The sequence below is a fragment of the Ambystoma mexicanum genome, chromosome 3p (assembly GCF_040938575.1).
Source record: "Ambystoma mexicanum isolate Mex_15411 chromosome 3p, UKY_AmexF1_1, whole genome shotgun sequence".
Classification (NCBI taxonomy): Eukaryota; Metazoa; Chordata; class Amphibia; order Caudata; family Ambystomatidae; genus Ambystoma; species Ambystoma mexicanum.
The window spans coordinates 502,583,274-502,605,564 of NC_090925.1; the positions used below are offsets into that span (position 1 = coordinate 502,583,274).

The following is a 22,291-nucleotide window of genomic DNA, read 5'->3' on the forward strand; positions in this document are numbered from 1 at the left end:
TAAGAACCCCTCAAGAGCACAAATATTGTGCTTTTCTCTCTTTGAAATTGAGGTGCCACCAGTTGGGTCTTTTGTGTAGGCATGCAAAATACATTTGCCAGTCACTGCCATAATGCTACTGCCTGGCCATAAGATGGACACAGCTGGAAATTGATGTGATTACCTAGACGTATGATAGTAGTGCGTAGCAAATGCCTAGCAAATGCCTAGCAAATGCCTATACACAACCCAAAACTGTCTGCTTTGTCAATGTTTGTTATTAACAGGACATGAGTGCAAGTAACAGATATAAATCAAGTGCCTGAAGCCACTCTTGGTTACCACATTATTCTTACACCAGTAGAGCTTTTACAACAGCAGTTAAGCCATAAACTCTCAGCGGACTACTTAGAAATAAGGTGGATAGGCCAAAGTTTGATGTTACTAATTGATAGACCTAGCACCAAGAGATCCCAGGAGGGTGTGTTGTCAGGGGGGGAGGGGCAGGTAGTAGGTGGGAATGGCCATAGGAGCAGCATGCCCAATCATGGGTGGGTAAATAGTCAAACAACACCCACAAGCTTTGTGTCCCTCCTCCCATGTATATACTTCCTTGCTGCACTCCAGTGCAATAGTTCTGCTTATAGGTGGCGCTTAACCACCACTTTATAGCCAAAACTAAAAAGCGAATGCTGCCAGATGTCGTGGCGCTGACGACGGAAAAAACCAGGCCAAAATGGAGGAGGCAGCAGGTTAACCCCTGCGGGGTCATGCCGCCAGTAACCTGGGACCCTCCCCCTGGGGACAGGAGGAGGTCAAGGGGCGGAACCGCGCCAAAGGCCAAATGGCCCAAAAAGCCTGCGAAGGGCTGAACAAAGGAAAAGGGGCGGGGCCTCCAAGTTATAAGCAGGCAGGGCCTGGGGCCAGGCATCTCGCTCCTGCACTTGGAACCGGTCACCTCGCCAGTGGAAGGGATTTCGTTTTCCACCCACCCACCCACAAAATACAAGCAAGGAGGAGGACGCCTGGGCGTTACTGTCGCAGGACATCCAGGCCAAGATATGACAAGTGGCAGTGTTTGGGCAACCAAGCACAAATGATAGACTCCGGACGAGCCAGAAGGAAACGGAATGGGTCTTCGCTCTTCCGGACCAGCGCCTCTTGGGGGCCTAAACGGCGGGGGCGTCTGGTAGGGACAAATAAGGCTCAGCTTCCCCCAAAACAAACGGCGCTCTCCCCACCCACGGACACCTGCACCGGCAGGATAGGAACAGGTACAATGGGTCGGGGGAGTTGGGGGCCTACTATACCAAGTATAGGGGGAAGGAAAGGAAATCCGGCAAGCGAGCGCCACATGTACAGACTGCAGTTCACAAATGTGTACAAATAATTCTGTTGTCATGAAAATAAAACTGCGGCCAAGTTTGCCAATTGAAATACTGTGTCATGCCAATTTATGGGGGATAAGTAGAAATGCATTGGGGTACATGCGCAAAGAATAATTGGCAGTAAAAGGCAAATGGACGGCTGCTGGGGTTAGGGATGCAAAGCATCAAATGTTCGCAATTTGCCATCTAAGGTACCTACGCAATTTTATCTCACTCAATAAACCTATGTAAAGACACAGTTGCTGCGTACATTGGATGGCTGTGATGGACCGCAAGGATTTTGTGATGTGCAACGCTGGACATTCTGACGCAGCTGTTTTGGCACTGGCTGTTTTGGCGCGGTGCCTTCGGCACAGCTAATAAATTCAGTGCTTTGGTGATAGTATATTTAAGCCGTCCTCCACTCGCTCAGTACATGGCGCTGTGTGTACTGAGCGCGACACGTACTGAGCTAGGATGACAATATATTTAAGCAAACTGTAACATACCTGCGCAGATAGGTCACTGCTTGGGAATGTTACTGTTTGCAGTGCTACCCTGGCGCAGACAGCTCCCTGCGCCGAGTTAGCTGCGGCCAACAGGGAGCACCGAAACGGCCGTCACCAAAACGGCTGCACCAAAACAAGGTGTCCCTTGTAATGTTGTACCTTTATTTTCATTCATAGAACATCGCTGCCATCTTTTGATAAGGAATATTATTGCCGGCAATGACTAGCTATGCTGTGGATGTAAGTTGTCAATAATGTTGAACATTTTGAAAACCATTGAACAGAATTTTAAGCAAAAGGCACATGAAGAAAGCAAACACAATTTGCATTCCAAATTTGATGAACTATTTTTGCATATTGTTTACAGTGTGGCCAATGGAAATCATTAACCTTTAGGTACCAGTATTATAGTGTGGTGTAGAAACAAAAAAGGTAAGGACCTCGATCCCCCCTATACGATACGTGCTTGCCATGGCAACAGATCACAGACACAAGTGCTAGCAAGATGGCGCCTACACATTGCAAACAGGATGACATAATCACTGAGCCTTCTTTGCCCTTTAGACCGCCATTTTAGATACCTGTTTTTCATGATGGGTCTCAAGGTCCTGCTGTGAACAGAAGCTGCATCCGGCTAAATCTGCACAGTGTTTGCTGATGGTTACTTAGTTTACAGAGTTTATTTAATCGTTCTATATAAAGGAAATAGGTATGATTTAATATGATTCAATACTTTTTGATACAGGACTTTCTGGAGTTTCCACGCCTTTCTCACTTTTTCACAGACTGATAACAGCTTATTCCATCATCCGAAATTCTGTTAAAACTGTGTGTCCTCGTGTAAACATCCGTAGGAAGCGTGTGTGGCTGTCTAGTGCACATGCTGCAGAACCACAAATGTTAACAGAGCATTAACTGGAACAGAAATCCCACTTTGGTATTTAAGAAAAGTCCTTCCAACTGTTAACGGCATTTGTATTCAAGTGTGTGTAAAGTGGCTTTCTTGTCAAGAGTGGAAGGTTCATACGTGGTCTTGTGTTCAGTGGTTCACAGGCTGCTGGAGCAGATCGCGAGCTGTGGCGGGCTGCTTTCCTCCACCGCCCTCCCTGAGGACCTGCTCACCTTCTTCCTGCTCCACGACTACTTAAAGAAACAGAATGTGGTGGACCTTGAGAAACATCTTGCAGCACTTACCAAAGAAGGTAGGAGAAGTCATTGGTCTCCAGGTTCTTGCATGACCTCCCGCGCTCAAGGCATTTATGTGAAAACACTTTGAAGACCCCCCCCCCCCCTTGCCAAAATAATCCTCCATGAAATGTGCACAAGCCCCTGAAGGCCAACAGAGGGGAAGCAAAGTATACGAGCCTGGCGTAAACATGACCACATCTACCCATTTGCATATGTCAGGTTGCAAAATGTTAATAGGGTTAGCGGAAGCTTCTGTCATCAGAGGTAGCAATACAAAATCATTGATAGTCACTTGGCAGCAGACTTATGTGGTGAGCAGTGCTTGTTTGTGAAGGCACAGGCAAAGTAGGAACAAAGGGAGTAAAATATGCAAGGACACTGCTCACTTCCGCACAGAGAAGTTACACATTTTGTATTAAAATAGTGAACCTGCCCCTATGTAGATTAGTTCGATGTTCTTTTGTTAGTCTTGTTTTGTTTCCTGTCACCGCGCCCTGATGCCCGCGGGCTATCGGCACGATACAAGCACATATAAACATAAACATAAAAAGTGGTCCCATTTATTTCATGTATTGCCTTTGGCCTGCTGGCCAGTGATAGCTGGTGAGTTTTCTATGTGAAGGAGCATTTCCATTTTTTTGCTGAAATGGCCGTGCAAGCAAGCAAAACAAGGGAGCCCAATCCATTTAAAGGTAAGTGGGTGATCACCCTCTGAACATTTGTATTAAATAATAGGTTGAAATGGTGCATTTATCATCACAAATTTCAGAACAATTTCGTCATACAATTTATAATTGGTTCTGTGGTGGTATACATGAAAACCTCAAATAGATAGTAGGTCTCCATCAGTAAACAGGAGCTTTTTGCAACACCATTTCATGCAAGCTGCAAACATATCCCAGACTGCCACTGTAAACACATATTTCATGCAAGCTGCAAATATATCCCAGACTGCCACTGTAAACACATATTTCATGCAAGCTGCAAATATATCCCAGACTGCCACTGTAAACACATATTTCATGCAAGCTGCAAATATATCCCAGAATGCCACTGTAAACACATATTTCATGCAAGCTGCAAATATATCCCAGAATGCCACTGTAAACACATATTACATGCAAGCTGCAAACATATCCCAGACTGCCACTGTAAACACATATTTCATGCAAGCTGCAAATATAACCCAGAATGCCACTGTAAACACATATTTCATGCAAGCTGCAAACATATCCCAGACTGCCACTGTAAACACATATTTCATGCAAGCTGCAAATATATCCCAGAATGCCACTGTAAACACATATTTCATGCAAGCTGTGCTTCATATATAACACGGCAGTTAAAGAAGGCTGGGTGGTGAAATCATGTACCCATCGGCTATATCGCTTATATATTGCTATAATAAAACAAATAGATTAAAGTATTTCTTCTTTCTAATAATGTTAAAATGCTGTTTGTTGTTTCAATGATTATCAGATGAGTTACATTTTTGGTAGTTATAATTATACCCAGGGAACAGTCTTGTGCAATTTTGTATTTTTTCACCTCCCTTCTCCTGGCCTTTCTCAGGCTTTTTATCATAGTCCACAATGCCATGGATAATGTCTCCCTTCCCCTGGCCTTCCTCATATATAAACATGTTGGTGCGGGACCCAGACCCATGTTTCTTCAGGGATTTGTCTGGGCAGCCCTGGTTCACTCGCCTGCCAGGTACTGCCACGAAGAAGATAGCTAGTGAGGATCTCTTCCTCAGGTTGGATGTCCCCAAACCTGTTTTCTTCGCTGCATTTTGTTCCTGATATACTTGGTTCACTCTCCTGATAAGTATTATAATATGGTGAATAGTGATAAAACTGTGTAGGAAAAATATTGATAGCATGTAATGTGTATCATGCACACAAGGTAATAAGCATTTATGCATAGCTTCAACTAGAGGTAGGCAATATTGCCGTCCAATAGTAAGCCTGCTGGGTGCTCAGGAGCAGTAGTTTCTCTTGCACTAAAGAGCAGAGGTCCACATTTCCCCATAGCTATGCTCCAGGTAATGGACTATTTTCTCCTTCAAAAGCTGCCACAGCCCCATGTAGACATTTAGACAGCCCTTGAGGTGGAGGTTAAGCATGTAAATCATGACAGAGTATCCCCCGAATTAAATAGTGTTCCCCCAAATTCACAAACCTCTGGGATTTATAGGGTTTTACATAATGTGTCTCATACAGAAAAGTGAGTAAGATGCATTTAGTTGGTTATATTAACAATGAACTTCCCAACCAAACATCCTCCAGCATGTAGCTTTACAGAACCAAGCAAGACTTGTGCAATTCTGCTCACCCTACCCATGTGATAGAGACCACCTTGAGCAGATCTTTCCATTACACGTAATATAACCTAACCTGGCGTCTAACGCCCAGATAACCACTTTTAAAGTTCTCAGACAGTAAAACAATCCTCCATTAGTCACATTTCCCATGTTACTTGGTGTACCAATGCCTTGGGAAGAGTCTAACATCAAAGCAACACAGACTTGTAGGCTGTTGTATACATGTCAAACAATTCAACTCCCCACCGGGCTACCTTCTCAAACATGGCTGCGGTTGCCAAGGCATCCTCCCAACCATGGCTGTAATTATGTTCTACCCGTGGATCATGTATGTCCAGGCGCTTATCAAAAATAAAATTCTGTCAGCTTTGACTGGGGTTATTCACAACTTTCCCCAAAATGCAAATTAAAATCAATATCATATGAAAAAAGGCGCATGGGGTGAGTTACAGGATGAGCAGAGGTTTGTAAGGGTCCGGCAAATCCTGAGATTTTGTTTGGAGTTACAATGTGTCCCTGTCTAAAAAAAACACAGTCTGAGTTTCATTCAAATTGATTGATTGGTGGCTTTCAGCCAAGCTTTCTTCCAAGTTTTAGTTTTAAGTTGAGCACTGGAGAGTTGTTCCCAGTCGGTTTCAACCTTGGATTTGAAGTTATCATCGCAGATATGACACATGCCTGTAATAATGCTTGCTGCTTTAGGAAAAGTCTTTGAATAAGATACATGAAGGAATTTAGGAGAAAGGGCCTCATTACGAGTTGGGTGGTATTCCGGTAATAAATCCACCAGAATTCCGCCCAACGGAATTACTGTTACCGCAGCTAGGTCCGGTGGATTTACCGCTGGATTACAAGTGGTGGTGGCAGTGTTAGCCCCATTAATTTGCATAGAGGATTTCGGCGGAATTACCACAGCGTTAATTTCACCAGGGGTTATTTTTCCGATTTTGTCAATTTTTCTGCGGACCTGCTGGCGGTAATCACCCACTCCAGGATCAAACTCGTAGTATGGCGGAGTAGAAAATGTGGCAGTTATTCTGTTACTGCCACTTTCCCCCACACCGCCATACTCATAAGCCGTCATGATATCTTGATTCAGATACACATAGAGGTGCTTCAGAAATTTTAGTATGGACGTAAAGTCAGACACAAGAAGACCACAATGAGAATCGTGGGAGGGGAATTATGTTTAAAGATATATTGAACAAAGAAAATACATTAATTAAACAAAAAATTCCAGAATATTGAATAGGTATTATGTATTGGTTTTAATTGTATCAGAGAAATGAATAATCTGTGGATCCACCTTGAAAGGAACATTCCACTAATGAGTCTCACGCCATCCCAGAGAAGTACAATGCCAAATCCTTTTTAATGAAGGGCCACAAAGTCAGTTGTGAAGCCGCCATAGGGTCAAAGGTAGCAATTAAAGCAAATTCAATCATGAACTAATAAGGAATAGATTTAGAGCAGTACATGTGGGCACTGAATTAGTTGTCTGAGAGCAAAGGCTTCATGACTGTGCACAAAAAAGAGGTTGGGTTCCTCTGTACCCACACCAGAGGAACTGGGTTCCTCGCTTTCAGATGGCAGATATTACACATCTCCATGTTACCTATGCCTGGCTTGAGGATAAATTGGGCTTTTACGCCAGTCGTGAGGGCTACAGTTCTTTTTATAATTTACCCGGTGGGGGTTGTGCCTAGGGCCAAAGGGTAAAATATTAAATTTACCTGAAACCCATGTCACCTTTGCTCAAGGTAAGGTGTGTGCACTCGTATGCGATAGGTATTGCCGTGCTCTTACTCCGAATGTCTGTGGAGTACCTACATTCTTAGTTCAAGGAGTTACTTTAAGGACTCCTTTTTTTATTAGCCATTACATAATTTCATTGTGTATTGTCATGATCCTGGATGTTGTGACATTGATAATTCCCCTTCCCTTCCATGCTCTGTGGCCTCCAGCAAACGATAAGAGAAATCATTTACCTATCCCGCAGACTCACCATTTCTGAATACTCCCTGGCCCCCTATTGAACAATACAGTTTTGAGAAACTCATACAAGTTGGTTCATTCATGAAATGGCAAAGCATAAGCTATACATAATGTTGTTACCAATGAACTCTTAAAAAAAACAATCTACCAGGAAGATTCCCCTCAAAGCTATTCCTTGAGGCAAAACAATAATTCTTCTCTGACAAAATACTAGAACAAATCAGCAAACTAGCTATTTCATCCAGGGCTCCAACCCCCAGCATCAGGTGCTTTGTGACAACGTAGGAAAATACTTTAAAGTCAACGTGTTGAGGATTGTAGAGAATGTTTCAGCTTCTGGATCCCAATGAACAGTCAAACGCCATCATCATAACCCACCAGTGGCTGGTGCACTAATTCGCTTTCAATATAGTCCATACCGAGAAGACACCTGTCCACCGATTAAAAGCCTTGCTCCTGCCAAAGAATCCAATGATCTTTCCCTACAACTCTCTCAGCCATCTCCGATGATATCCTGGCTGACCTAGATAAAGATGTTATCAACATGTCCATGCAGTGTAGATCGATTCCTCGCTATTGCCTTTCAAAGTCTCTTTCATTTCCCCACTTACGCGACGGGCCTCTTCTTGATCCTCTCTTGCTGGCCAATAGAATCCTTTCTCAGACTGCCCTTTGTTGCAATGATAGCAAAGCAAGTACTCACCAAACTATGTCATTCCTATAAGGAGAGCCTGAATCTACTGGAACCCCCTTCAACCTTGTTTCTGCAACAGGCGTGGAACCGAAACTGCACTGGTGAATGTTTGGGACGATCTAATGGCTATGGCAGACCAATGCTCCCTTCGGTCAATGATCGTTTACATTGTGAGCCAGACCTGTTTTGTGGAATATCTTGTAAAGATGGCACTTGTGTCCACTCAGGCCTTAAACATCTCTCATAGACATACCCTGTAAGCATTATATTAATTTCCACTACTACACTGATGGCACACATTTCCCGGGGCAAGGATCAATTTGTCAATGAGCCATTGGGTCAGGCCACCCATGAACAATACATAGGTATTGGCAGCCTGAATCTTATTATAGGCTAAACATAGATCCCTATGCTGTATAACACTTCATCTCTTCTCACTCCCTTAGCCACAGCTCCACGATTTATTTCACTTTCCAGTCGCTGCCTCTAACAAGGCAAGAAACCTATTAGTCTGCTAGCGCCGTGATGCCTTGGGGCTAACTGTGCACTATACAAGTGTGACAAATAAAAATAAAATAAAGTATGCTGACTTGAGCACAAACTCTCTAATCAGGGTGCAACCAAGTCAGGAATGTCATATAAACCTATTATTTTTTATTGTTTCATATCTTTTCGTTGAGGTGCTGTGTTACATATATTTTTGGAAAAGGAATCAATTTCACATTCCTCATATTTAAATCGTTCAACCATATAGTCCAGGGAATCATCTTAATCTAGCAAATTCTGAAGTTTTCTCTACATTTCTGTTAATTGCCCAGACCTCCATCCCGTTGTAGCATTATCAGATACCCTTCAGAAGATGTGAATGAATACGGGTCAGCAAAAGGATGCAGGTGGAGCATGGCAGTGGAGACAGAGGTGAACATGGGGGTGGAGATGGAGGACATCAATTTACACTCAGTAAACATTCATTATGGATTGAAAGCTTCTTTTAGCACACTCACATCCAACACCAATCTATCAGGTATCGCCCGGCTCTTACCGCTCCTTGAATGCCCGAGTGGCCATCTGTTTTTGGGAGAACATACACATTTACCCTTTGAAAGTACATGTTTCTATTTCCATTTCATTTTGTAGAGACCACGTATACAGCAGGTGGTCTCCTGGCGCTATGTGAGTGTTGCTGGCTCATGGATAAACATCTGAATGTCCAGACCCAATGCAAAGAAGCCCGAACGTCTTTTCTCCTCTCTAGAGTGCTTGAGCTCAGATTAGGAAAGAAATCACCATCTAATTCTTCTGTGGGTCTTCTTTTCTGTCCATTCCTTGCTATTCCAGCGGTAAATCTAGAATCCACAGGTTGGCAGATATCGTGTAACATCCTAATCTTGTCTTCCCTTGCACACTGATGATAATGTGGGGTAAATACCCTCTGTCCTGCACCAGCATTCACTATCAAATCCTACACTGATGCCATGAGTCCATACACTTTCACGGAGCATGCCATTTGCTCCTCATTAGTGCTCTTAAGAGGGTTAACAAAAAAAAGGCAGCTGTCCTCTTTGGCTACCACCACTTCCCTAGGGAGGCTGTTCGGGTGCTCCCTCTTCTGGACACTTGGAATTGGACCAACAGGGCTGAAACAACTCTATACCCCATGTTTGAAAGCACTCTAAGTCGTGCATGCAGAAGAATCATAAACACATTTAGTATGAACATAGATGCTATTGTATAGCTTTCAAAATAGTCTTATGGCCAAAACAATGTTACTCCAATGAGAGAGGTCCATCCTCTGGCCCTCTGATGTAAGCAGCTCCCACTGCCCACGCCACTGCTGAGTGACCAGCTGTCCCAGCACTGGCTCTCAAGAGCCTAACTCCCCTGAGAGGAACTGCCAGTCGCTTGCGTCTACCTGCTCCTGCTCCTCTCGCGTCTCTCGGGGAGATGGAGACATATCAAAGTCAGGGAAAGCGATCCACCCAAAGGCCATTGGTGACATGTGACCCTTGATGCTATGTATTTCTTCCTTCCCCTACACATCATTATGTAGTTCAGCACCTGTCACACCTGCCCCAGGACATAAGGCAGGGCTTCCCTGTTGGACTCCAGCCTCTGAAATCTCCACGCAAGCTGGGAGTTAGCAGGTCTCAGACTTTTGAAACCCAGCAATTGTTTACATAGATGGAATTTGACACTCTCCCTGGATCCTGACAGGAAACATATCTTGCTCCAGCTTTGTCCGACAGGGGGGCGGGGGGAAGAGAGAGGGGTGTTGAGGGAGGAGAGCCAGGTAAGTGAGGACCTTCAAAGCTTTCTATACTTTGATGGCCCTGGGATTGAAGCCCTGCATAAGAGCTCCCCCGAGAAAAGCCACCTTACAGTCACACACCACTGCATATTATCTGCCTGCATTTTGAAAAACCGAATGAGTCTATGGGCCTCATTACACGGTAGGCGGAGGACCAAGGTGCTATTAGCACCTTGGTCCATGCCGGTAAAATACCGGCACCGCCTTGGTGAAAAGGGGAATTACCGTCCTATTCCAAGGTTGGCGGGGCGGTAATTCCCCCTTCCCCCATTGCCCTTCCCCATTTCCATTTTTGCCCCATAGGGCTCTATGGGAATGGGGAAGGTGCTAATTACGGTGCCGCAAATTGCGGTACCGTAATTAGCACCCTGGTCCCTTTGCGGGTTGGTTTTTAACGCCTGCTAAACAGCAGGTGTTAAATTACCTACCCGCAAAGGGACCTCGTAGTAAGGCGGTAAGGGTTAACGTTCACCGGTACCATTACCGGTGACCGTTAACCCTTACCGCCTTCCGTGTAATGAGGCCCTATGTATATTATACCAAAATACGCCAGAGTGATGTACAAAATAGGCAATTTAATTGTCCTTGCTAGAATCGTATTATTATTGAATATGTTCACTCTCTCGAACAACTACATCGAGAAACCCATTCTCAAGTGAGTCTTCCCTCTGAAACGGTTTCAGAATTACTTTATTCTATGGCATTTAATCAACATGTGCATAAAACTACCAATTTCAGCCTCACATTGCTAACTTGTACTTACGTGTGAAATGTTACCCAGATTCAAATACTCAAAAGGATCACTTAACACCAAATTACAAAGGTACGACGGAGTAAGTTAGTCAATTTCAGGGGCGATTTATGGCTGTACAGCCTGCATGTGAATAATGTTTTGCCCTGAGGAGTTGCTAGATTCGACCCTCTAGTTGCTTTTAGATCGACAGTCCAGAATGTGCCGACATTATCGCTGGTGACATATCGCTCTTTCCCTGCAGTGACACTCATAGAAGACCTTCAGGTGCCCGGACGGTTGAAGAAGATCAAGAAGCTGAAGGGGAAGCGGCTGCGGCAGCTGCAACCGCTGCCCCAGACACTACGGATGCTTGCGATTCTGCAGCTCGATGAGAACCTCAAAGTCTGCAAAGCGGCCAAATCATGTCTCTGCCGAGCAGCCACACACAAGCCATTCAGAGACAAGGTGAAGCTATTATTTAGAACACTGAAAATCCACAACATGTTTTGGTTGAAATCAATATTTAAGCAGTATTGTCCATGCCACCGGACAATACGACCTATTATTTTCCCACAATCCTGATTTATGAGCCCAAGCAAAGAAGGGTGCATAAGGAGGGCTGAGGGTGACATAGGAGGCCAGAATGACCGCTGCCACAGGAAACAATCGATTAGCACGCAGGTACAAGACAGACGTCCACAGTGCACTTTTGCCTGTCTTCCCCAGCTCTGTCTCCAAGCCATGGAAATGAAGAATGGACTTCGCTGCCCTGGCCAACCAGGAAGTGACGTCCTTTCTTCATTTCTACACCACTATGAATAGTACTCTAGAACTTTTTATGCATGTGTAATTGTATCTCCGGATCTGCTGATTATCTGCTCTTCTCTATCTTGTGCTTTTAACAGGTTTGCACCGAATAAAATTATGATATAACAAAGGGAATATTTCTATATAACACTATATCAGTCAATTCTAGTGGTGAAAATATGGGCTCTTCCAGACAATCACCTCTAATCTAGTAGAGGGCAGTTCTTGAAATGTTCAGGTGATTTGAATGCTGTATTACATTCCCTATTGAACAGCAATGTTTTCATAGAGGCAGGCCTAGTAAAGAGAAAGATCTATACATGTCACTTCTACAAAAAGCAGTGATTTTTTTTCTTCTTGGTGTCGGACCGCAGATCCAAAGACTTTTATATGTAGTCTTTTGCAATCTAGGTTCGTGAGCTTGTGGGCTAGGCTGGTGAGCGTGTGGGCTAGGCTGGTGAACTTGTGGCTAGGTTGGTGAGCTTGTGCGCTAGTCTGATGAGCTTGTGCGCTAGGCTGGTAGCTTGTGGCTAGGTTGGTGAGCTTGTGCGCTAGGCTAGTGAGCTTGTGTGCTAGTCTGGTAGCTTGTGGCTAGGTTGGTGAGCATGATGACCTTGTGACTAGGCTGGTGAGCTTGTGTCTAGGCTGGTGAGCTTGTGGCTAGCTTGGTGAGCTTGTGGCTAGGTTGGTGAGCTTGTGGCTAGGCTGGTGAGCGTGTGGCTAGGTTGATGAGCTAGTGGCTAGGTTGGTGAATTGATTGGGATATATTTCCAAAGAGGAACAGACAGTGTACATTTGCAAGGGTCAGGTGATGCTTTTTGCATCATGTTCTTCTGGTGCTGAATCCTCAGAAGTTTACACTTTTATTTGGGCATGTGGGCCATAACTCATTACCGAACTGAACAAGATCCTTCACGAAAATGCTGGAAATTACCCACAAAATAAGGATCACATTTAAGCGGATCATAGAAAGTAGCACACACAGCCAGCTGCCTCATTGTGAATCATGTGTTAAGGTGGATATAATGGAGGAGTGGTTTGCCCTGGAGGGGCAATGCCCCTGAGATTCAATTATGCCATGGCTGGGAGTAGTGTGCTTGTCAGCCGTACATACTTAAATTCTTTAGCTACTGAAAATGGAGAAAAGTATGCCTTCTGCCGACTGTATGCTGCCAGCATGTACCACAGGTAGTACTGCATAACTGCAGTCAGAGGCGTTGCTGGGGGTGGGGGGCTTAGGGTGATATAGCCCCGGGTCTTTTGGTTGTAGCCACAGATAGAATCTCAGGGTCTACAACCAAAAGGCTAGCTAGCCCCTAGTCCCGACATTAGTGTAGCCCCGGATCTTTTCCAGACCTAGCAACACCCCTGACTGCAGTACTGCTGAAGTTACCTATTACCAAAGGGGTTCTCTCATCTTGGGGAGTAGAAAACAAGCTGTGGTGTTTCAGTTGTAGACATGACCATAACTTGAACTTCATGATCAAGGTACAGATTTGGTTTGTTTCAGTAGGTTTCACAGGTGCATGATTTGGGAGATTGAATTTGATTGCAAATGGTACAGGCAGATGGCATAGCCAGGTGTGCAGTCTTCCACAAAACGCACATTTTTGATGGATGGGGTCAGGACCACTGAGCCACGCTTTGAGGGCCAGAGTATCCACATTTGCCGTAGTGCTAAAAATTGAGTGGATGCACTTAGAACCAGTCTCTGCGGTGTGGATGATAGGGTACGGAGTAAACAGGTACTGAGCACATCTATAACACATCATGGTTTGGCATTGGAGTGAAGTGATGTTGTTCATTTGTTTTCGGCAGCGTGATAGAGTAAACCCGGCTTGCTGCAAATTTAGCTCAGACCCAACTACCTAACATTCTGTACCAGGGCAGGAAAACTGAGCAAAAATATTTAATTGTTTTTCTTTTCTCCAATAGGAAGCAAAAAAGCAAGGTTGCTTCACTTTTCCATTGTGAAAGGAAAGAGGGGACAATGTTGAGGCAAAATCTGTTCCTATTTATGTGACGCAGCAAATATAGCACCACAATCAGACAGCTTCCCATTTGCCACAGCGCAAACATCCTTCCACTATATGTTTGGGAGCACAACCTGCTTGCTCCAGTCTAAAAGTTGGCCACCCTAGACAGACGTCCACATCCAAGCAGCAAAACGGGGGCCAAGTGCATTTGCTTGGGTTCAAATGTCAGATATTCTGTTGCACAGTGACCGCAAAGGCTCTCCAATTGATCATGTTCCCTTTTACTAGGTGGAAAAGGTTAGAAAATTAAAGCCTTTTCTTTAGAAGCTCACGGTATAGGTTTTAATGTACATATTTTTTTATTTCAGGCAGGCATTTTTTACACAGAGATCTTACAAGGCAAAGATGTCCATTTACAACAAGCCGCTTGCCTGGCCCTTAAGCATTTGAGAGTAAGTGAAAGATTTATGTTCCAAACAATTCCTTATTGCCTCTGCAATAATGTACTGTTTTTCATACGATGTACATGTGTATGTGTGTGACTCCGACCCTGATTTACAAAAGCATTTTACAATGGCTCAATCCCATTGAAAAACATTTAGTAAATCAGGCCCTAAGAGGCCGATTCACAAGTTCGCTATTGGTAGCACATCTAACTCAATCCTTTATTTACTTTGGGAAAGAGACTGTATAATTTACAAGGGCGCCTTCTAGTACCTCTTACTTACTCTGGACTTACTCTGGACTTACCCCTTGGAGAGAGATATTACAGTTAACAAAGTTACCAATAGTAGCTCTTACTTACTCTTGACTTACTCATGTCGAGAAAGTATACAATTCACAAAGTTGTCATTATTAACTTTGACCTAATCTTGATGTACTCACGGAGAGGGATACTATAGTTAACAAAGTTACCAGTAGCAGCTCTGTCTTACTCCTGACATATTCATGGAAGAGACTTTACAATTCACAAAGAAGTTACCAGCAGTAGCTCTGACTTCCTCTTGACCTACTCCCGAGAGACTAGACAGTGCAGAAGGTTACCAAAAGTAGCTCTGATTTACTTTTGAAAAGAGACTATACAATTCACTTACACTTGACTTGTGTGGAGGGAAGTTATAAAATTCATATATTTACCAGTAGTAGCTCTGACTTACTCTTAACTTACTCATGAAGAGACTGTACAATTTGCATAGTTGGTACTCTGACTGACAACATGCAAAATTTACATAGTTACCAGTAGTAGCTCCAACTTGCTCTTCACTTAATCATTGAGAGAGGCTATACAAAGTTTTCAGTAGTAGCGTAAGATCCCAACCAATCAAAACCCACGGGAGCCACTGACCCCTGCAGATCCCCTGAATCTCCAGTTTGCCACTGTGCTTGTTCTCAGCTGTATTCACAGAACCTCGCGGGTAAAGAATAATTGGATTAAGTGACAAACACCAGGACCTCTCTCTCTCTCTCTCTCTACCTCTCTCTCTCTCTCTCTCTCTCTCTCTCTCTCTCTCTCTCTCTCTCTCTCTCTCTCTCTTTCTATGTCTAATCTTCATAGATCAGCAACAAAAGCAACAAAAGAAAAGCAACTTGGCAGATTATGACCACTCACTCTTGCTTCCGGCATTCTTCCCCTTGCTGGAATCTCACTATACTTGATCACCTCAGTGACTTCCCTACAGGTGGGAACAGGCCATCTCCTAGGAAGCCGTTAACCCATTAGGTACTATAGGTCTCCCTCTCGCTCTTGGGTTTCTTTAAGAGAACTGTAGGTAAAGTTCCACTGGAGACGTAGCGGATTTCCAGCAACCTAACAACACTATCCTATTTTTTTTTTTTTTTTATTTTTTTTTTATTTTATTTTTTTTTATTTTAAAAGACATTAGCGTTTTGCTTATAGTTTTACAAAAAGCAAACTTTTACAAAACTTTTGAAAATTTCATATGTTATTCATTAAAATTTCAAATGACAGTTAGATCATCAACCGTTTCTTTTGCAACTTAAAATTTAGCATTGTTAATTCAGAAAATTACATTGTGTCTTTATGATTTGTTACTTTACGCAACCTTCTCATACCCATATTAAGATTGGCCTGCCCTAGACATACCAAGGATTTCGATAGACCACACCTTGAAATGCACAGATTTAGCTTGTAGGGTTATAATAGACATTTACACTTTCTAACGCATTTTCAATTTTACTCAGCAAGCGAGTTAGCGAAATGACAAGTACCATGCTCCCTCCATACATACAACTGTCCCATAATGATGTTTTGGAAATATCAGTATCTTTCGGAGCAAATTTCCCCAATAAATTTTTTCTATCCTGTTAAAAAAAAATACATTCAATAACAAGATGTTTCATGGTTTCATTAATGTCACAGTCACAAAAGCGACAGTGTTGAGTTGAAAAGGCACCTTTATAGATACGCCACAGGTAGATTCTTTCAAGTGTATGATATTGATTTAGTTTAAACCTTAAATATGCTCTCCGTATCTTACTTGATGGACATAACACCAAATACGACGATCTCATATCTCTACTACGTGGCCTTTTGGCATATTCCGCATACAGACGATATGAATTATTACAATCTAAGGTGGTTGACCAGTCCCGATCAAATAGGTTTCTTTTGACTTTTGGGAGTTTCATTACTAGGTCAGAAATTGTGCAGTCACAATCAACGAGGATTAGATTCATTTGATTAACAAAAGCACACATGGATTTTAATTCTGACCGCACAACCAACCCATATACGTCCACATATAGAGAGTACTTGTGAGGTGCCATAATATCAGCATAGCGTGATAGTTTTCGCCAAACCCATCTAGCTGCTAGAGATACTAGACCAAGTTCGTGCCTAATTATAGAATTGGGAACTGATGTAGATAGCCCCAATACGCTTTTCCACACACTACCCTGAATTTGATTCAATATGACCCCTACGTCATGAAGACATATATCTAACCCGTATAAGAGGATCGGTTCCACTTTCAATAAATAAAAATCAATCAATGGTTGCAACGAAAATTCACAGATTGTTCTCAGCATGATCTTCATCATCGACACAAGTGGACGGACCTTCATCTTTAGGTATTTCTGCCAAAATATGAGAGAGTACTGGACATTTAGGGGATACCCCAGATAACGAATTGAGTTTTCGCATTCGATATCAATGCCATTAAGTTGCCACTTGTACGATTTAATTTTTCTGAAATTTCGGAAAACCACAATTTGTGATTTTGAAGAATTGGGTGATAGATTGTGAGATGCTGCATATTTAGCAAATCGATTCAGTTTTAACTGTAGACCACTAGGAGTTCGATCAAATAGTAAGATATCATCTGCAAAACATAACCATGAAATTTTCAGTTCCCCTAGTTTCACAGGAAACATACCAGATTCATTCCACAACATATCCATATCACAAAGGTATAGGTTAAATAAAGTGGCAGCCATATTACAGCCTTGTTTGACACCTGTCATAGTCATAATAGGAGCAGTTAAGGCGCCATCTCTGGTTACCCTAATTTGATATGTCGTGTGGTTGTGTAGCATTGCAACTAGTTGAATCATTCTTTTTGGAAAACCAAGTTTTAAGAGTTTTGACCATAAAACCTCTCTTATGACTGAGTCAAAAGCACTGCTCATATCAAGTGCAGCCATATAGACAGTGTCAGAATCTGATATTTTAGTTTGAGCAAATATGTGGGAGATAATGAGAGCGTTTAACGAAGTCCCCATATACTTACGAAACCCTGTTTGAAACTTTGAGAATATATTCTTATTCTTAATAAAACTTTGGAGTCGTTGAAGTAGAATTATAGAAAAAACCTTTTCAGAGGCATCCATTAATGCAATTGGTCTGAAATTCGAGGGTAAATTTGGATTCCCTTTCTTATATAGAGGAATTATTATGGCGTTAAGCCAAGATTTTGGGATGAGATTGGTAGATAGAATAAATGCAAATTTGGTATAGAGAATCGCACCCCAAAAATATGGGTCATCTTTTAGAATACAGGCAGGCAGACCATCAGGCCCGGCAGCTTTGGAATAATTGAGCAGATTAATGGCCTCAACAATTTCATTCATAGAGAAGAATATAAGATCCTTACAATGTTGCTCAAGTATACCAGAGTTATGTATCTTAAATTGGACAGGCAAACTATATTTGCATTTAAAATAGTCGATCCATGTACTTGAAGCAATTGGGGAGGCAAAGTCATGCAACAGCGCCCCCTTTTTGTTGTTGAGTATTGCCCAAATGTTCCTGGTATCATGAGTGATGAGATACTTCATCATTTGCTGATTGGCCGATAGTTTTGCGTTAAACTTTATAGATGCAATTTTATGCCTATATTCGTTTAAGATTCCCATTTTTGTGGAGTGAAACAGAGAAAACTGTAGATATTTTTTCTTTAAAGCACGAATAGATCGATTTTTTTCCCTCTTAATTGCTGCTATTTCCAAATTGTACCCACTCTCACCTGTTGGGTTACGTGATTGAACTTTTTGGACTAAATAGTCAATATGTTTTTTAATTACGAAGGAATTCCAATCCTCTCTACTACGTGCATCAAAATACAATTCAAACCCGTTATAAACCCGAATCACATCTCTATGAACCAAAAAGGAAAGCTCTCTACACATTTTAGGAGACCAGCCTACAGAATTCTGTGGTCGATGGAGAGTCACCAATCCCAACGCTGCTTCTTTATATAAAGATGCCAGGTCACATCTAATACTTGTACTTATTGGAAAATGGTCACTCATACTTTGATTGTGAATTAAAACATTATTTGCCAAAGGCATGCATACGGATGAGACAAAAAAGTAGTCTATATATGTGGAGTGAGTCCCCCTCTTCCATGTTCCTTTATGGTCACCAGTAAGAAATTCCAGCAATTGGATATTCCAATCTTTAAAATATGAGCCCCAACGCTTCCCCATAAATTCCGAGGCTCTCGAGGAAGACTTGCACTTGTGAAGTAACTTAGATGAAGTCGATAGGCAGACAGCATTAAAGTCGTCCCCAATAACAATCGTATATTTTGGGTTTCTAACCATGGCTTCCTCGAGTAGCTCATCCATGTTATCCAATGCAGCCTCAATCGCTACGTTGGCTGGGTTGTGGTACACACATACCAATAACAGTATATTGGACATTGCGCCTGTAAGGATAGACTCAACTGCCAACACTCCGTGTTTTGCGTACATAACCTTTGAAATGTGATTTATGTTGTTGTTAATGAGTATACCAATACCTCCAAGCGGTCGACCAATTACACCTCTCACAGCAGGTACACAAAAGTTGGAGTAACCCTCAATATTCAATTTGTTGACACACATAGTTTCTTGTAAGAATATAATGGTGTGAGGACCCATTGAAGCAAAATGGGATGACCATTTCTCTAGGTTACTTTTCCCACAACAATTCCAAGATATTATTTTAAGATTCTGAACCTTCTGAGCTGTGACATTATTTGTCTATTGTTTATTTTGCTTGTTAGAAAAATCAAGAATGGAGGACATAAGGGGAGCTAGCCAAGAAATGTTCGAAGTGGCTGCCATCAGCTCAGAAATTTTTGTAATTAATTCAACAGTATGTTCGGAACCAGCTGATGAGTTTGCTCGAGTGGAACCACTCACAACCTCAGGTTCTAACATTTCATTCAGAAATATCTCAGCTTCTTCAATCGTTCTAAATAGATGTAGGGTTAGCCCGCTGGAATTGAAATCTTCTCTATGGTCCCACAATAACCGGAGTATCATCGCTGAATGTGGGGCACAAATCATTCTGAGATTGTTATGGTTTGCCAGCCTTAACCACTCAATATCATCCATGCGGAGGGTTCTTAGATTAGGGCTCTCTCTAAAGATATTAAACAAAAACGATCTGTTCAACCTTTGCTTACCATTAATTGCCTGATCACTAGACCAGCCTAGAAAATATCTTACATTTCTTTCAAAAACATAATTGATTTCTTCTTTATCATTGCTGCCTGGTGGCAGAGGCTTATTCTCAACTGATTCTCTGGTGTCAATAGCTTCCATTGCTGCAATTGTAAATGCCCCCTCAAAATCGTTTGAATCGATTTGGCTTTCTGGACAATTGTCGTTATTTTCAGATTCCTCGTCAGAACGGGGATTATCTGTTTTCCTTGCAGAACTTTTTTCCGTCAACATAGCGCAGGCCTTTTTTTGTTTGGTAACTGCCCCGGTAAGCTTATCTGGAGCAGAATCCTTCATTTGTCCCTTAACCGTGGTTTTTTTTTTCAATGATAGGATAAAAAGTCGAAAGCCTGCCTTGTGCCATCTGTCCTGAATTAACCAATCCCAACTCTACCACAGATGACTTCACAGAAGTTCTCGTTTTTTTTTATTGAGAATGGGAAGCAGTTGCAGGATCCACATTTAGGACTAACTTTGATTCATCATTCAGTTGAGTCAAGTCAATCTTTGAAACGTTTGCAGAGCCTACGTTTGAATTTGAAGACTGCAACTCATCCAAGTCAACGGCAATAGCCTCTCTCTTTTTATTTTTTTTATTTTTTTTGCTATCGACCTGGCTCGTTTTTTTTGCATCCAGTGTTGATAGCTTTTTTCCAGTTTGTTTTCTCTTTTAATTGCCCTAATATGAGCTCGCTTCATTTTGCGTGACATAAAAGGTAACTGTGACCCTTCAGGATCAAAGTCCTCACACTCAGTACTCACTATAACTCCCTTTTCACTAAATTTCACCAGATTTTCAGCGAGAATAGTTTCGTTTCTCCGTTGTTCTTCTTCGGCTTCAATTATGACATTTACCAGGGGAGAGGGGCTATTAGGTGTGTTCTCTTTTGGGATTGACATAGAACCAATAGCATCAGCATACTCTTCAAGACGTCCCCCACCAAATTTTAAGTCTAAATGTTGCCTTGTTAATAAACGAACTAACTCATCTAATATCCGAGAGTTCTGTTTCACTTCATCCACTAAGGCAGTAGAACCAGCATAAGTCACAGAGGAACATACCTCCTTTGGTCCTTCCACTACAGCTCTTGCATACGTGCGTGAATCAAGTGCCACAGTTACAGAAGAATCATCCGTTTGTGTATATTGATTCATGCGCGTTTGGTCGTTGATTGACAAAGCTTTCAGTAAGCATGCATCTATAAGTGCCTGTTTCTCTGATTGAACAGCAGATTGCGAAATCAGCATACCCTCAATTTTTGAAACCTTGTTAGTGAGAGTTAACACTATTTCTTTTAGGGAGTTGATTTGCATGTGAGTTAAGTCATGACCCTTATCCAAGAGATTTAAGAGAGATGAAATCACCGGAAAATTACTTAGATCATCATCTTTATTTAGGTCCTTGGAATTAGATTGTTGGAGTTTGACTGGTAGTGATCGTGCCCCTACCTCGTAGCACAAATCTTCATCAAAGGTCTCATTCACCATTTGTTTAGGGGCTGAAATGGGGCCTGGAGCAGTAGAGGTTTTACAGAATATAGGCGAGCTGCAGGAAGGTCTCTTTACACGTTCATGATTGTAAGAATCAATACAAGCAGATGAATGGATAGAGGGCCCATCATGGAGATTATGCAAACAGATGCGTTCAACCTCCGAAGGCAAAAATACAACAGGTGAGTTCGGAGTCATTGAAATCCGGCAGCGTTTCTCCCATTCGCCAATCAATGCGGGGCCCAAAAAAGAGACATCCGAAATAATATTAGATGCCACATAAGTTTTGACATCTTGCTTAATAGCTGCCAAATTCCCTGCTAGCTCCTCTGAATTTGCTATATCATCAGTATTACTAATGGTAGGCTTTTTAATTGATTCACCATCTGCAAGAGGAGCGTTAGATATGCAAGATTGTAATTGATTGCAATCATCATCGTTTGGTTCTACTGCTAATGGTTGCAGGCTATACGGGATGTTTTTTATATCGTTTAAACCATCTTCACCAACCGCTGCAATTGAATTTAGATCCATATCGGAGTCATGTAGTAGCACTGGATTAGAGACATACATCCCTGCGTGAGAATTGCCTTCAGCAAGACTTTTACTGCTTCGCAGACTAACCACCATTATAAAGCCTACACCACACAGTAGCTAATTCTCCTCTGACAACAAAGATACCAGTATCAGGAGGCCCCGCGCCGCGCACCGCGAACAGCAAACAGTACTTGTCCTGTACTTGGTGCGCGGCGCAGGTGCGCGAGGCAACCAGTACTTGAGGACGCAGGTTGCAGGGCGTGACACGATAAAGGGGGCGTGGCCTCCACAACAGGAAAGACCTTTGCAGAAGAAAGCAGAAAAGGCGATTTTTAGTAAAGGAGCACAAAAGAAAAAACTGCCATGCACAAGCCGTAAAGCAACACTGCTTACAACACACAATTTGTAAGGGGCACAGTTGTGAAAGGCACAGTT

At 42.5% G+C, this 22,291-nt stretch overlaps 1 protein-coding gene across 1 annotated transcript in view; it reads left to right on the top strand.

The window, feature by feature from the left end:
* Positions 1-22,291, top strand: part of RIPOR3 (RIPOR family member 3) — an 898,683-nt gene that overhangs the window by 864,403 nt on the left and 11,989 nt on the right. The window contains exons 20-22 of the mRNA XM_069651171.1: positions 2,899-3,057; positions 11,359-11,561; positions 14,248-14,331. Of these exons, the coding sequence (XP_069507272.1) occupies positions 2,899-3,057; positions 11,359-11,561; positions 14,248-14,331 (446 nt within the window). The remainder of the gene's footprint in view (positions 1-2,898; positions 3,058-11,358; positions 11,562-14,247; positions 14,332-22,291) is intronic.